The sequence below is a fragment of the Ursus americanus genome, chromosome 17 (genome assembly GCF_024610735.1).
Source record: "Ursus americanus isolate L20-20 chromosome 17, mUrsAme1.1.p, whole genome shotgun sequence".
Lineage (NCBI taxonomy): Eukaryota > Metazoa > Chordata > Mammalia > Carnivora > Ursidae > Ursus > Ursus americanus.
In genome coordinates, this window is record NC_142143.1 from 535,293 (window position 1) to 549,889 (window position 14,597).

At 53.3% G+C, this 14,597-nt stretch overlaps 1 protein-coding gene across 1 annotated transcript in view; it reads right to left on the reverse strand.

The window, feature by feature from the left end:
- Positions 1–5,466: 5,466 nt before the first annotated feature.
- Positions 5,467–14,597, reverse strand: part of MOV10L1 (Mov10 like RNA helicase 1) — a 65,236-nt gene continuing 56,105 nt past the window's right edge. Inside the window, exons 21-25 of the mRNA XM_087868595.1 lie at positions 13,535–13,708; positions 7,825–7,974; positions 6,947–7,054; positions 6,140–6,277; positions 5,467–6,050 (exon numbers count right to left, since the gene is read on the reverse strand). Coding sequence (XP_087724721.1) covers positions 5,955–6,050; positions 6,140–6,277; positions 6,947–7,054; positions 7,825–7,974; positions 13,535–13,708 — 666 coding nt within the window. The 3' untranslated portion in view covers positions 5,467–5,954. The remainder of the gene's footprint in view (positions 6,051–6,139; positions 6,278–6,946; positions 7,055–7,824; positions 7,975–13,534; positions 13,709–14,597) is intronic.

Here is a 14,597-nt window from a genome sequence, read left to right on the forward strand (position 1 = left end):
CCGGGGGCGCGGGCGGGGCCGCGGGGCGGGGGGCGCGTGCGGGGAGCGCCGGGCGGGGGCCGCGTGCGGGGAGCGCCGGAGAGGGCAGGCGGGGACGCTGGGACGGATGGGGGGCGCCGGGCGGGAGGGGAGGGTAGCGGGGGTGCGGGGGGCGCGGGGCCGGCGCGGGGGTGGGGGACGCTCCGCCGCCGCCCCCGCGGGCAGGGGTCGGACCGCCGGCGCCCCGCCGCCCCCGCCTCGGCTGCAGCCCCGGCCGGGCCTGGCGCGTCCCGCCGGCGGGGGCGGCGGCTGTTGTCCCTGGCTGGGGCCGGAGCCCCGCTCCCACCGCGGGGAGGGGTCTGTTTACCTGCGGCGACTTGCAGCGTAGCTCCGCCCCCCCCCCCCCCCCGGCCACGCAGATGCGGCGCCGGGGATGACTTTGCAAAAAATATTTAGATTAAATAAAATGAATTAACAATGACTGAGCCCTCCTCCTCTTCCTCGGGATGGGGAGAGGGTGGGAGAGGCCGAGCGGGGACCCCCTCGCCCGGCTCGTGGTCGCGGGAGCCGCCCTGACGAGGAGGGGTCTCCTCGTCCCGCCTCCTGCCGCCTCCACCACTTCCCTGCCTAGAGCCTGGACGCCGCGGTGGGCGCTCGGACGCGCGGGGGACTGGGCACCCCCCACCCCCAGTTTGGGGCAGCGGCCCGCCGAGACTGCGGGGCGTCTTTCCCATCCCCCAGCGTCGGGGCCCCCCACATCACTTCCCGCGCCCCGCTTCCTACTCTGCCCTGCACCGCCTCCCCGCCACCCATCTCATTCACTCCTCCCTTTGCCTCATTCGACAGACACGCGGGGGCCGGCCTGCGCCAGCCCCCGGGTGGGGTAGGCTCTGGGGTGCTGGTGCGTCTGGCCCGGGCTCCCTGCCACCTTCCTGACCTTCATCCCTTCCATTCCCACGCCCCACGCCCCACCATTCCCACTGTTGCACTCCGGAACAATTGCGCGCAGGCTTCTCTGGATTTGGTTTCAGGCGCAGAGCGCAGTCGCCACCTTCAAGCCCAGCTGCCTGCAAGACCCACTATGGTTCGTTTTTTCTTTTTATTTTTTCATGGCTGGTCGCCTTCCCACTATTATGGCATATACATGTGCTATCTTTGTGAGATATTTAGTGTGGTTGCAGTTTTAACTTAATTCAATAATTCCTATGTCTGGGCACCAGTATTTACAGGTTCGGAGCCACTCAGGTGAGCCAGTTGACACTCCACACTTTGCCTTTCTTAAGGGTCTCTATGCTTTTAAAGATTCACGTATGTTTCTGAATGATGCCCACCCCTGGCTTCCAGCGGGTTTTGTCTACTACTTACGGAGGCAGTTGGGCTGGCTACAGTTTCCCACCCCTCAGATCACCCAGTGGCTCCCCAGATAACCCAGACACCCACATACTCTCTCCCCAAACCCAGCTGCCCCCAGATAACTCAGCCACGCTCCCATAAACCCAGACACCCCCCCCCCCGATAATCCACAGTCCTCACCTGTCCCAGGTACCCCCCAATAATGGCATGGACATCCCTAAGGCCCTTTGGGAACCCCCCGAGTGGTGACACTGGGGGCACGTTCTGTGTTGCTTTCCAGAAAGGCTGGACCACAGTCCCACCATGAAAAAGAGGTTCTGGCCCCATAACACTGCCAGCTCTTGGCATCATCTGCTTTCTGGTATCTGCCATCCTAAGGGCTACAGTGTGGCTTCAGTGTTTTCAATTTGCCTTTTTCTGATTACCAGTGCGTTTACTGCCGCACATTGAGAGCTCCTGTCTGTGGTTCATTTGCAGGAGGTCTTGGACTTATATCAGCCTCTTCGTTAATTTGCAGTAAGGCCTTCTTCAAGTCCTTCTGTCTGTTGCGTTTGTCCATGGGGTCTGGATAGAAATCCTTAATTTTGATGTAGTCAAGACCATTTTTTTCAATAGTTCGTGGTTTTGTTTCTTTGGGATGTCACAGAGGCACCCCATTGTCCCTGTAGGAGCAGGACGGTGTATCCTCCACACTCGTTCTTCTGTGGCCTGCAAGCAGACGCGTTGAGATGTGCTTCATTTCTGTGTTGAGGTGAATTGATGATCGGTAATGTGGAGATGTCAGGAGATGACTGTACCAGAAAATCGCGACCCAAGCAAATTCCATAGGTGGTATGACTCAGTTAGCAGACACACTTTCAGCTGGAACCATGCGTGGAGTTAGACATGCAGTTTAGTTTTTCTCCCTAAAACGAGGTGTCTTTTCCCAACACTGTTGACTAAGCAACATGTCCTTTCTTAGACCACCAGGTGTCATCACCACATCTGGAATGGGTTTGTCCTTATGGCTTTGCAGGACACCACCTAGGTGGATGGGCAGGTACCCCTTTCCTCTTTTTCAACAGTGACTCAGGTATTCATGCCCTTTACTTTTGCATATACATTTTAGAAAGGCTGGGTCAAGTTTCCAAAAAGGAGCTCTGGCTGGAATATTGAGATTGCCTTGGATGTGTACTAACCTGGGGACCACGGAAGTCTGTACCATTGTACGTTAAGTTCTCCCATCCATGAACGTAGTATATTTCATTTATTTAGATCTTCTTTATACCCTGTAATAAATGTACAATTATCTCTGTAATTGTTGTTGCATGGGTTTGTTAGGTCCTAGACATGTTCTCACTTTTGTTCCTCTGTACGCGACGTCCCACTTCTGCTGGTTAGTCTGCTGTGGAGGAGCACTGCGAGCATTCAGAGCTGGCCCGCGGGCGTGAGCAGACCGTGGAGTTGCCTCTGGAGCACAGTGGTGCTCGGGACACCGATGGCGCCAGCTCTGCGAGAAAGGCCAGGCCGCCGTCTTCCCACCCAACAGAGGCAACACCTGGCAGGGCTGAGGCTGCTGTGGACCCTGCACCCTCGCCGTTCCCATCGCAGCTGCTGTCTTGAATGCTGTCCTCACTCCCAGAAGGGCCTGGATGGGGCTGCGGTGGGGGCCAGAGCAGAGTGGTGACCAGCGGTCTCTGATGAGGCTCAAACCCTGCAGAGACCAGAAGCCCAGCCCTCTCTCCTTCGTTCCCTCCCCAGCACAACGTGCAGAGGGGCTGGAGAACGGGGGTTACCACAGTCTTCACAGCTGGCTGGCCTGGCCAGGCTGAGCTGGAGGGATACTCTTCCCAAATTCTGTCTCCAGGGGGGACCACACTGGGGAGCAGCTCGTCCTTTCTTGTGGTCACACGTTAGCATGTGGCTTTTGAACATGGAGAGATTCTGAAAGACCGAGTGAGTGCTGTAGCAAAGCTTTTTTTTTTTTTTTTTCCCCAAAGCCCAATGTGGGGCTTGAACTCATGACCCCAAGATCAAGGCCTGAGCCGAGATCAAGAGTCACCTGCTCCACGGACTGAGCCAGCTGGGCGCCCCTGTAGCAAAACGTGTAATCGGCTCTATGTCTGTGAAGACAAAACAGAAACAAACGGAACAATGGACCCGCGTTCCAGCTGTAAGCCGTGCTCTCCCGTGAAGACGGATGGACAGCTCGTTAGGCGATACCTTTCCAGTTCAAGTTGACGTCCGTGTTTACTAATGAAGATCTACAACACATGTGTCGCTCTCATTAAGAACTTCGAGTAACCAGAGAACAACAATCCAGGTGAGTCTGTTACCAGTTTCACCCTTGATGACCTTTTGTACCTGAGGTCTGCTGCCCCAGGAGGCCTGTGAGCACAGAATTCCCATAGACCCCGTCAGGCACTGGCTGCTTCTGCCGGGCTGTTGTCCCTGAGGCACAGAGAAGGGGACTGGGTCCCACGCGTCCACCACTTCCCCTTTTGCCACTTGATAGCATGAGCAGCATGGGACAGTAGCCTCTGCACCCACACCCCCTTTCTGTGACAACTCTGGGCAGCACCATGGGGCCAGATGGGCCACAAGTCAATTCCACAAGAGGCTGCAGGTCAGCATCTGGGGCAGATGGGAACGGCCACAGCTGGACTGTCAGGGACAAGTCCCCTGTGTCCCGAGGCCCAACCTCTGCTCCCTCCCTGTGAAGATGGGCTCCATGACCAGAGAACGTGGCTCTGGGGGCACACACCTAGACGTGGCCCGTCACTCACACCAGCTCTAGGTTTTTTATGCGTGTGACCACTCCCCTCCCAGCCCTCCGGCAGCCAGCAAGAAGGGGTGTGCAAGGCAGTTTCAGGTCAAGCTACCCCCAGCCCTAAACCGCCGTGTTTGCTCTTGGTGTATTCAGGAGCACCAAGGATTCCAGAATCACCACCAGGGAGCAGCTCCCAGGGCACCTTCCCCAGGTCCTGAAGCCAAAGCTGGGGACAGACACACAGACCGCTCCAGAGTGCTCTGCACGGCCAGACCCTGGGAGTGGATAGGGGTCTTCTGGGCCCTGCAGGCCCCCCCCGCCCCGAGCCCCCTTTGTGTCTGCACGTGTTGGGGGACCTGTGCAGGGCCCAGACTGCAGAGCCAGGGGAGGTTCCCCACCTGCCCGCAAGGGTGGATGCCACAGTGATGCGAGCTCCCGACTGTGAAGAGGGCTCCCTGGGGGGGAGGGGAGCACCCACGAGAAGGCCCAGCCCAGAGCCTGCACTGCCGGCCTCTGCTTGCAAAGACTAGGACCTGCCGGCCTGAGCAGGGCAGCTGAGCAGGGTCCATGCCGCCCCTGGCTACTGGCTCCCTCGTCTCGTGTGGTGCCTCGTGCTTCCTCCTGAGAGCGGCTGGCCTCACGTCTGGGGGGCAGGGAGGGCTCTGCCTGGGCCTCCATGCGCCCCACACGCCCTGCCACCCTAGCTGCCTTCCTGGGGGAATCAGTCATGTGTTCTAAACACCAGTGGGGACTCAGAGCCTCAGTAAGGAGCCCTGCAGCCACCGTGGGGCCGTGTGTCTAGGCAGCGGTCTGTCTCCCCGCAAGGAATCCCCTTGGGCAGGAGGGGCTGTGGGTCTGCATCTTGTGGTTGGTGAAGGTGTGTCTGGGGGTCTCCCAGCTTGACCAGGGCTTGACCTGCCTCCTGCTCGGGCTGCCGTGGCTTCTCCCCGCCTCGTTGAGAGGCACAGCAGGAGGCGTGGCACCTTTATGGGCACCTGGGTACTTGAGTCCCCACGCCTGGTGGTGTTCACAAAGAACAGCCCCCGACACGTAAGCACCGCCAGTCCTTCCTAGAAACCGGTCCCTGAGGGTTTGCACACATGGGCCAGCCCCTTGGCCAGAGGGGACAGGCTCCCCCCACTAGCTGCACCAGGGTTCCAGGGAAGCAGCACGCTAACCCCACTTCCGTACGGCCGTCTATCCCCAGGTGGAGTCCCCGTGGAGGCTCTGGGCTTTCCACGGCTGGCATGGGAAGGGAATGCTGGCTCAAGGGCCTGGAGAACGCATGGGGGTCTGCAGAGGTGAGGGCTCACACAAAAGCATCATCGCCTCCCAGCATCCAGTGCATCTCAAGGTGGAAAGCCACGCTGGTTGTCCCATGTGAACATTTATTTCGGTGATGGGTTGCAGTAACTGCCCAGCAGTAGGGATGGGCTGCGGTGGAGAACAGACAGCAGGCTCCATCGGACCCCACGGGCCCCACGCTCATGGCCAAGGCTGAACACAAGGCAGGCTGCAGAGGCCCCAGCCCAGAGGCGAGGACAGCAGTTCCCTGGGATGTGGTGCCAGGCCTCCGGGCCGTGCCTTACCGACTAGGGCTGTGGACCTGGTCCTGTGGGTCCCTCTGATCCTGGCTCTGTGGTGTGGGGAGGGACGGGTTGCATGTCTAGTCACAGCTGCGGCTGGAGAAAGGGGAGGGGGTCAGTGAGCTGGATGCCCCACAGCAGCTCAGGTTTGAGTGCTGGGGACCAGCAAAGCAGGGCCTGGGGCTGTTGCGTCTTTCAGTGACAGTGTCATCCCAGGACGGCACAGGAAGGAGGTGAGTGCGGCAGGCTGCAGAGGGGCAGGGTGAGAGCAGGAAGACAGGCAGAGCTCACTTCTGCAAGGACTGCAGTTCGGGGGGTAGATCGCACCCCGTGTAGACACCGTTGCTTATGCTGTATTCCAGTAAAGCACCAAAACAGGGATCCTGTTCAAACACCAAGGAATCAGGCCTGAAATCCCAAGCCATCCGAGCGGCACCCTGTCCCCAAGCCCTTCCCTCTTCAGGTGACTCACTCTGACCAGAACGTGAGGATTTCCCAGCACAATCAGCAAAGCTTTGGGGCGGGTGATTGCAACATTAAATCTTTTTGAGTTGGATAAGAACCCCAAAAAATATCTATCATCTTCAAATCTATCTTCATTTGACCGTACCTAAAAAAACACAAAGATGAATAAAAATGGTATCGTAAGTTTTTTTGACATAGAACGAAACCTGGTATTTTAAAAGCATTAAAAAATATTGAACATCAGTATAACTCTATTTTTGGCTAAAAAAGGAAAAACCCAGTGCTGTGGGAGGAGCCTCACGAGAGCCTCTCATGTATTCCTGGGTGTAGCGTTCCCTTTATCCTACCTGAATTTTCTAAGTTCTCTGCAGTTAACGTGTGCTGTTAACACACAGGATTTACGAGTTAACATGTGCTGTTCAGTAAAGAGGATTTGCAAGTGAAACACGGAGTTCGTAGAGTTACAGCTGGGGCTCCTTGGGCGCGGGGCTGAGCCACTGCGGCCTGCCTGGGGGGGCGGGCATCCATCCCCGCCCGGCCCTTCCATCCCCTTCTCTTTGAGCACCTGTTCCTCCTTCTCCAGCGTATTTACCACTTCTTCCTGGATCTCTGTCTGTTTTTGTGTCTATAGCTGAGTTTTTAAGGAGCTCCTGCAGTCAGGGCTGGCGACGATGCCAGAGCACCTCCATCCTGCGACTGCTTCCCTGCGCTATCGAGGGGCCTCTGCCCCTTCCTACCGGACGTGCCAAGAACCCCACAGCCATCGGCGGACACCACACACACTGCCACCCCCGCTAAAAACAGGAACACCTACGGTGGAGATGATGATGGCCAGATATTCTTGCCCTTGAAACTCCTCTACCGATCCGACCTTTATGTCCATCAGATCAACATTTCGCAAAAGAATTTTGATTTTTTCCACCTTTGAAGCAGATAAAGGTAAAACTTTACAAATTTGACCATTTCTCTATATATTTAAGCATAAACCAAATATTAACCAATAAGCAATATTGCTTTTCAATTCCAAATCCTGTTTCATCTGAGTTGGTTATAACACAGATTCTGATTTCAGATCCCGTACACTTGGGGAAAGGGGGCAGCGTGTGTCAGCATCGAAGCTTCCCTCTCCCCATGAGTGCACAGCGGAGGGCGGGGGCACACGGCCATCCCCTGGGGACGGTGTGGGGACCTCAGTCGGGCAGGGCCAAGTGGCTGGACACAGGCCTGGAAGCAGGCTTTGTGCAACCACTGCAGGAAGGGAGGGGGCATCTCTGTGAAGAGTGAGCTCCTGGAGGACTGGGCAGAGCCGGGCCCTGCACTCTGTGTCTGGAGACAAGGCTCTCCAACGGTGCTGCTGAAAGAAAACCCCATTTGAAATCTTGGAGAAAAGCATACAGAATAGGAGACAGCTCAGCGTAGGGGAAGCTTCTGTTCCCCAGGGGGGCATGGAGGCCGGCCCCTCACTGCTGCCGGCAGGTGAACAGACCGAGAGCTCTAGCACCCCCTCCGTGCCCCGGGTCTGAGCACCAGGACTACGGGGTGTGGGGCTGGCCAGTGGGAGCCTCCTGCTGGGCGGGGGCGCAGATGCAGTGGCTGTGGAGGGACTCTGTGCCACGTAAAGGAGCTAGTCTTCACTCTCCTTCCAGACTCCGTGAACAAGGACGCTCAAAGGAGTGGTCGGCAGGTCCACACCTGCTTCCGGTAGGGCGTGATCACACCAATGTCACTTGCAGACACCTGGCTGGAGATGCCCCTGGCCAGGAGGCAGCAGTAGCGCATGACCTGGACAGCTTCGGCTGCATTGAACCACGATGGGCTCCTCCCTTCACGAGCTTCACTGCCCTGAGTGAATTAGGAGACAAAAGAATGGGACGTCCATCACTTCATTTCCTCAACAGATGCTTGTGAGGGGGGCTATGAACAAGGACGGAGCAGAAGCAGGTGTTGGGAGTACGACATGAATATGACCGAAAACACCCCGCGCTCCCGCAGACCGGAGACTGCAGCAGGGCAGACCAGCTTCAGTAATGGTGACACCCACCCCAACCGCAACAAGAGCCCAGAGGACAAAGGCTGCTTGGGGGCCGTGTGTGATCTGTGGCAACAGGAGTGGACAGTCAGCGAGGCCTGCGCCGACAGATGCGTGTGCAGGGGGCATGCTAGAGGCAGGGAAAGGTGATTGGGGCAGCCAGAGCCTAGGGGGCCAGAGTGAGCGCGGACTGCACGGCCTGCAGATGCGGCCGGCCAGCTGTGGTCAGTTCAGCAGGTGGCAAGCACAGCCCTGTCACGGGCCAGGCAGGTGACCATGCACTCAGGGTCCCACTCCCTCCCTACATCTAGGTGTGGGCCGCTCAGGCAAGCAGCAAAGAAGGCATGCAGCTGGCCAACAAGCAGGCGAAGGTGCTCAGCGTCACTCATCACCAAGACCCCACCTCACACACGGCTACTATGAAAAAGACAAAACAGGTGTGGGTGAGGATGTGGAGACACCGGACCCCCGACACTGCTGATGGGAACGTGAGTTGCTATAGTCACTGTGGAAAACAGTGTGGAGGCTCCTCAAAAAATTAATCACAGAAATACAATATGACCCAGCAATCCCACTTCTGGGTACATACCCAAAAGAACTGAAAGCAGGGACGCGGACATGTATGTGCACAGCCACGTTCCCGGCAGCGTTAGTCCAGCAGACCAAATGTGGAAGCAACCCCAGCGTCCTCCGACGGACGAAGGGACAGACACAATGTGGCCCATCGACACCGTGAAGTGGTCCTCTGCCTTAGACAGGAAGGAGCTGCTGACACCTGCCCCGACCTGGGGGGAGCCCTGCCGACACTGTGCTGAGTGAAGTAAGCCAGACACGGAAGGACACATCCTGTCTGGTTCCACTCCGAGGAGGCACCTGCAGTGGTCAGACTCGGGGACAGAGAGCAGACGGCGGGGCCGGGGGGAGAGTGCGTGATGGGGACCAAGTCTGGGGAGGTAGAAAAGCTCTAATAATTGGCTGTAAAACAATGTGAATATATATATATATATATATATATATATATATATATATATATATATATATATATATATATATTTTTTAAAGATTTTATTTATTTATTCGACAGAGATAGAGACAGCCAGCGAGAGAGGGAACACAAGCAGGGGGAGTGGGAGAGGAAGAAGCAGGCTCATAGCAGAAGAGCCTGATGTGGGGCTCGATCCCACAACGCCAGGATCACGCCCTGAGCCGAAGGCAGACGCTTAAGCGCTGTGCCACCCAGGCGCCCCAATGTGAATATATTTAACAGCACTGGAGCGTACACTTAAATGATGATGGGGACCGAGTCAGCTCTAATAATTGGCTGTAAAACAATGTGAATATATTTAACAGCACTGGAGCGTACACTTAAAAATGGCCAATGGAGTAAATTTACATCATATGTGTTTTACCACACACACACAAAAGAATACCGGATACAGCAATTAGAATGCATTAATTCTGATGATTTTTTAAAAAGATTTTTATTTATTTATTTATTAGAGAGAGAGCACAAGGTTGGGGGGAGGGGCAGAGGGAGAGGGAGAAGCAGACTCCCTGCTGAGCAGGGAGCCCGACTCAGGTCTCACTCCCAGGACCCTGGGATCATGACCTGAGCCAAAGGGAGTTGCTTCACCTACAGAGCCACCCAGGTGCCCCTTGAGGATGTTTTTTGCTGTTGTTAAGTCATATGTAATTTATCCTTTATTATTTATTTTTTATAGCTTATTATTTTTTAAGTAATTTCTACACTCAACGTGAGGCTTGAACTCACAAGCCTGAGATCAAGAGTCACATGCCCCACCAACTGAGCCAGCCAGGCGCCCCATAATTTGTCCTTTAGATTTGTAATAGATAAGATCCTAAAAAAACCTTCAGTGTGATGAAGCTTAGAAACTGAAAAGAAAAACATTCAATGAATAGCAACCAATCACCTACAAGGAATAAGGAAAAGGAAGAAATAATTAATAAAAAAGGTAAAGATGAAGGACTAAAGATAAATGACCAACCCTAAGTTGGACTAATTTATCTCATTAAAGCAGATACTCTCAAATTGGGTTAAACATAAAAACTAGCTCTTCTAAGACAGATACCTAAAATAAGATAATAAAGAATAAAAAGCGAGGACAAAGATACCAGATAAAAATAAACAAGGAGAGACGCCTGAGTGGCTCAGTCGGTTCAGACTGTGACTCTTGGTTTTGGCTCAGGTCATAATCTCAGAGTCCTGGAACTGAGCCCTGAGTTGGGCTCCCCACTCACTGGGGAGTCTGCTTGAGATTTCTCTCCATCTGCCCCTCCCCCGCCACACACACTCTGTCTCTAAAATAAATAAATAAATCTTACAAAAAGAAAGCAGCAAGGAGTGACAACATTGTTACCAGGTAGAATTTAAGGCTGAAACCATGGAACCGTAGAAGAACATAATACGGCGAGAAAGACGGTCATAAACTTGTCAAACCCATACGGCAGAAACCATTGGACATTCAAACAGAATTTGATAAAAAAGCACAAGTGTAACATGAGACATCACCACTCTTCTCTCTCCCTCAGTGGGAGGACCTAGTAGGCAAAATCTAAGTCAGGACACAGAAGAGCTAAGTAACAGACTCCATAAGTTTATTTAAAAAATGTATATGGAGCGGCGCCCGGGTGGCTCAGTTGACTAAGCATTTGCCTTTGGCTCAGGTCATGATCCCGGGGTCCTGGGATCGAGCCCCGAGTTGGGCTCCCTGCTCAGCGGGGAGTCTGCTTCTCCCTCTCCCCCTCCCCCATCCTTGTGCTCTCTCTCAAATAAATAAATAAAATCTTTAAAAAAGTGTATACGGAACTTATATCCCTCAAATAGAGAAGATGCATTTGGGGGGAAGGGTATGTCCTTAGAACATCTACCAAACCTGATGCCTATTTGGCCATAAATTTGTAAAAGCAAAGAGTTTACAGGCCATAGTTCTCAATCGGAACCTAATAAAATTATAAATAAAAAAAAGGTAAAAAGCATTCTTAGCCACTTGGAAATTAAGAAAAAATACTTCTCTATAACCCTTGGATCAAAAAAGAAAATAAAGAGAAAGTTATAAACGTCCAGAAAGTCCTGAAAGGATGCTCTCTCAGCAGACGTGTGGAAAGAGAAAGCTACAAGACGGCACCCCACTGCCTCCCTAATCAAGAGGATGAGGAGTGTGGGAATGAAGTGCCCATCGTATGAGAATTACAGCAAAGAAAACAAATAAGGAAGTTATTAAGGGGGCTGCTTAAAGACAAAGCTGAAATTAATGAACAAAACAAAGAGAAGAAAACATAAATAAGTCCAAAGCTGGCTTTTTAAATTAGACCGGGGGTTGCCACGTCTTTTCTGTAAAGGGTCACATAGTCAGTATCTCAGGCTTTGACAGGACTGTGCTGTCTTACCCAACTCTAGCACAGCAGAAGTCAGTCAGAGATCAGCCCCCTGTCCACTGTGGCGCAGGATTCCAACTCTCCTTCTTTACCAGGACAAGACCACAGTGACCTTGGTGGTCCCTCCTTGGGCCACCCTGGGGCTCAGCCCTGCCCTACAATGTTCACGCAGCACGCTCTACTGCACTTCCCCTGCTGAGATGCGCTGGGCATGGGGATGGAGCAGCGAGTCAGACAGAGGTCCTTCCAGAGCCTCCCCAGGGGAAGGTGTAAGTCAAGGTAACACTCCCAAGAGGGGGTGCCTGCCAGGGAGAGTGTCTCACATTGCATCCCAGGGACTTGGGAGTGGCCTGTAGGAGCCAAGGGTGAGTGTGCAAGGGGAGAGCAAGAGCCAGGCCTCGCCAGCAATCCCGAGGCCATTAAACTGGTGATAAAGCCCTTTTTGCTCAAATGAAGGGAGTAGACGATGTTCTCTGCAACCCAGCCCCAGAGGCCTTGTCCCCATTTTATACTCAGGGCATAGAGTGGAGTCTGGGACAAAATAAGGCCCTTAAAAAAATCCTCACTAAATACATGTTTCTGGACTTTGTTCCACTGACCTACGGTGGTGGTGGTGGTGGTGGTTTTTTGAGTCTAAAGTATGCTTTTATTTGCTAGTTTGTAGCATGTTACCTGGCTGCTTTGTATCACATTCTCTATGCTCTGTGCACACTTACAACACACGTTCACATTTATCATCACTTTCTCATGAAAAAACCCACTGCGACTTCTTTGTAGACTGCGTTAAATACATGAATTAATATGGGCAGAACAAGACTGGTCCCTCTGTTCACGGACACCACGCGCCTGTCCCACGTCATGCACTCAGGTTAAGCTGGCTCTCTGCAGCAGCTCTGCTTACTTCTCCTTAGGCGGACGTCTAGATAATGTTAGAGAGATTGCTGGTCCCCTGCTACCTCTTCTCACCTGTTTTTCTGGTGTATAGGAAAGCTCTGAGCACGGACAGAGCAAGGGCAGAATGTTCCAGGGAGGGAGAACAGCATACAAGGCTGGAAGACGGCACCAGCCAATAGGGGCTTGTGCCGTGTTCCAAGTTAGGGGGTACTGGTCTCACCACAGAACCCCCTTGCCTTGAATTCTCTTTTGTCCAAAGGACAGGCATTCCACAGCCACACCTGAATATGCAACTCTACCTCTCCATCCACTTCTGAGAAAGCAGGCACATTCAGAGGCACGAGGCAGCGGTGCTGTCACCTGCACTCATGCACCCTGAAAGCAGGCTGCGTGGAGAAGAGGGCAGACACCACCCCAGAGGCACCCCGGCACTAGCTCCTCCTGTCCTAGGATCTGGGTGCAGCCTCAATTCTGGATGAGAACTTGGAGGTGGTTAATGCAAAAGATGACTTCTGGTTCTAACAACCAAATTCCAACACAAACCCTGATTTTAGGGCACACTTGTCATTTTTTGGACTACTGAGCATCTAGCTCTTTCCTACTGGGGAACCCCCCCACCCGGTGAGGCCATGATGGGGGGAGGCTCTCCCCACCCTCTATCAGTTCACTCACTTGACAGACTCACAAGGTGTGTGGTCACTCTTGGTGGGCATGGGAGCTCCCGGTACCCAGGCTCCCCCAGCTCTGCTCGTCAGCCCAACCTCCCACTCACAGTTACATGACATTTTTAATACTGTCCATGTAACTCCTTTAGAGTGATACCCTCCAAAGCCTGTTCGGTATGCAGTCACCCGAGTGGCTGATGGGCCAGCCTTGCAGGGGCAGAAGCCCTCCCCACTGCTCTGACTCTCCAGCACCAGCATGGCCATCAGCCCACCAGCGACCACAAATGCTTCATTAACAACTGAAATGAACGAAGCATACATGACGAACAGGCATAAACCCATGAACAGCACTGAGGGGTCATTCAGCTGCTGGAGCTGAGCCACGTCCTCCTGGACCCTCCCTCAGTGCACAACTCACCCTCACGCCATGGAAGATGAGGGGGAAGCCTTTCTTTGGTAACTTCTCCCAGCCCAGCAGGGAGGTCACCACCTTGGGGTCTGCGCAGACTTCAAGCTCTCTGTGGTAGAACAGCCTGGACGGTAGTGCCAGCAGAGCTGGGTGGGATCTGTAGTTCTTCACGAGCTTTGTAACCTGCAAGGAGAGAGCTGGCAGCAGGTCCCAAGCCAAATCGGCACACGCATGTTGCATTTCTGTCCAAGAGAAACACGTCGAGACCCACCTCATATCACAGCCCCAGGGTTCTGCCGGTCCCCCTCTCCTAGCCTGTCACCTGCCACCCATTAGGAAGTGCTCTTGCACCTCTAACAACTTTTTGAACCAGGTATTTGGTTTCTTAATCAAAATATAATTAACAGACAGTGTTATATGAGTTTCGGGTGTGCGATATAACAATTTAACAATTAATTTAACAATTCTATACATTACTCAGTGGTTGTCATGATACCTGCACTTTTAATCATTACCCTTCACCTCTTTCACCCACACCCCGTCCACTTCCCCTCTGGTGACCATCAGTTTGTGCTCTGTATTTAAGAGCCTGTTTGTCTCTTTGTTTTGTTTCTTAAATTCCACAAATGAGTGAAATCATATGGTATTTGCCTTTCTCTACCTTATTTCACTTAGGATTTTTAAAGAAGATTTTATTTATTTGTCAGAGAGAGGTGGGGGAGGGAAAGGACAAGCAGGGAGAGCAACAGGCAGAGGGGGAATGCTGAGCAGGGAGCCTGATGCGGGACTCAATCCCAGGATCCTGGGATCATGACCTGAGTCGAAAAGACGTTTAACCAACTGAGCCACTTCACTTAGCATTTATACCAACTGAGCCACTTCACTTAGCTAAGGCCCTTCACTTAGCATTTATACCCTCCAGATCCATCCATGTTGTTGCACATGGCAAGCTTTCATTCTTTCTGATGGCTGAGTAATATTCCATTGTATGTCTATACCACATCTTCTTTATCCATTCATCTATCAATGGACACTTGGGTCAGAGCAGCCCTTTCTTGAGAGAACTAAGGAC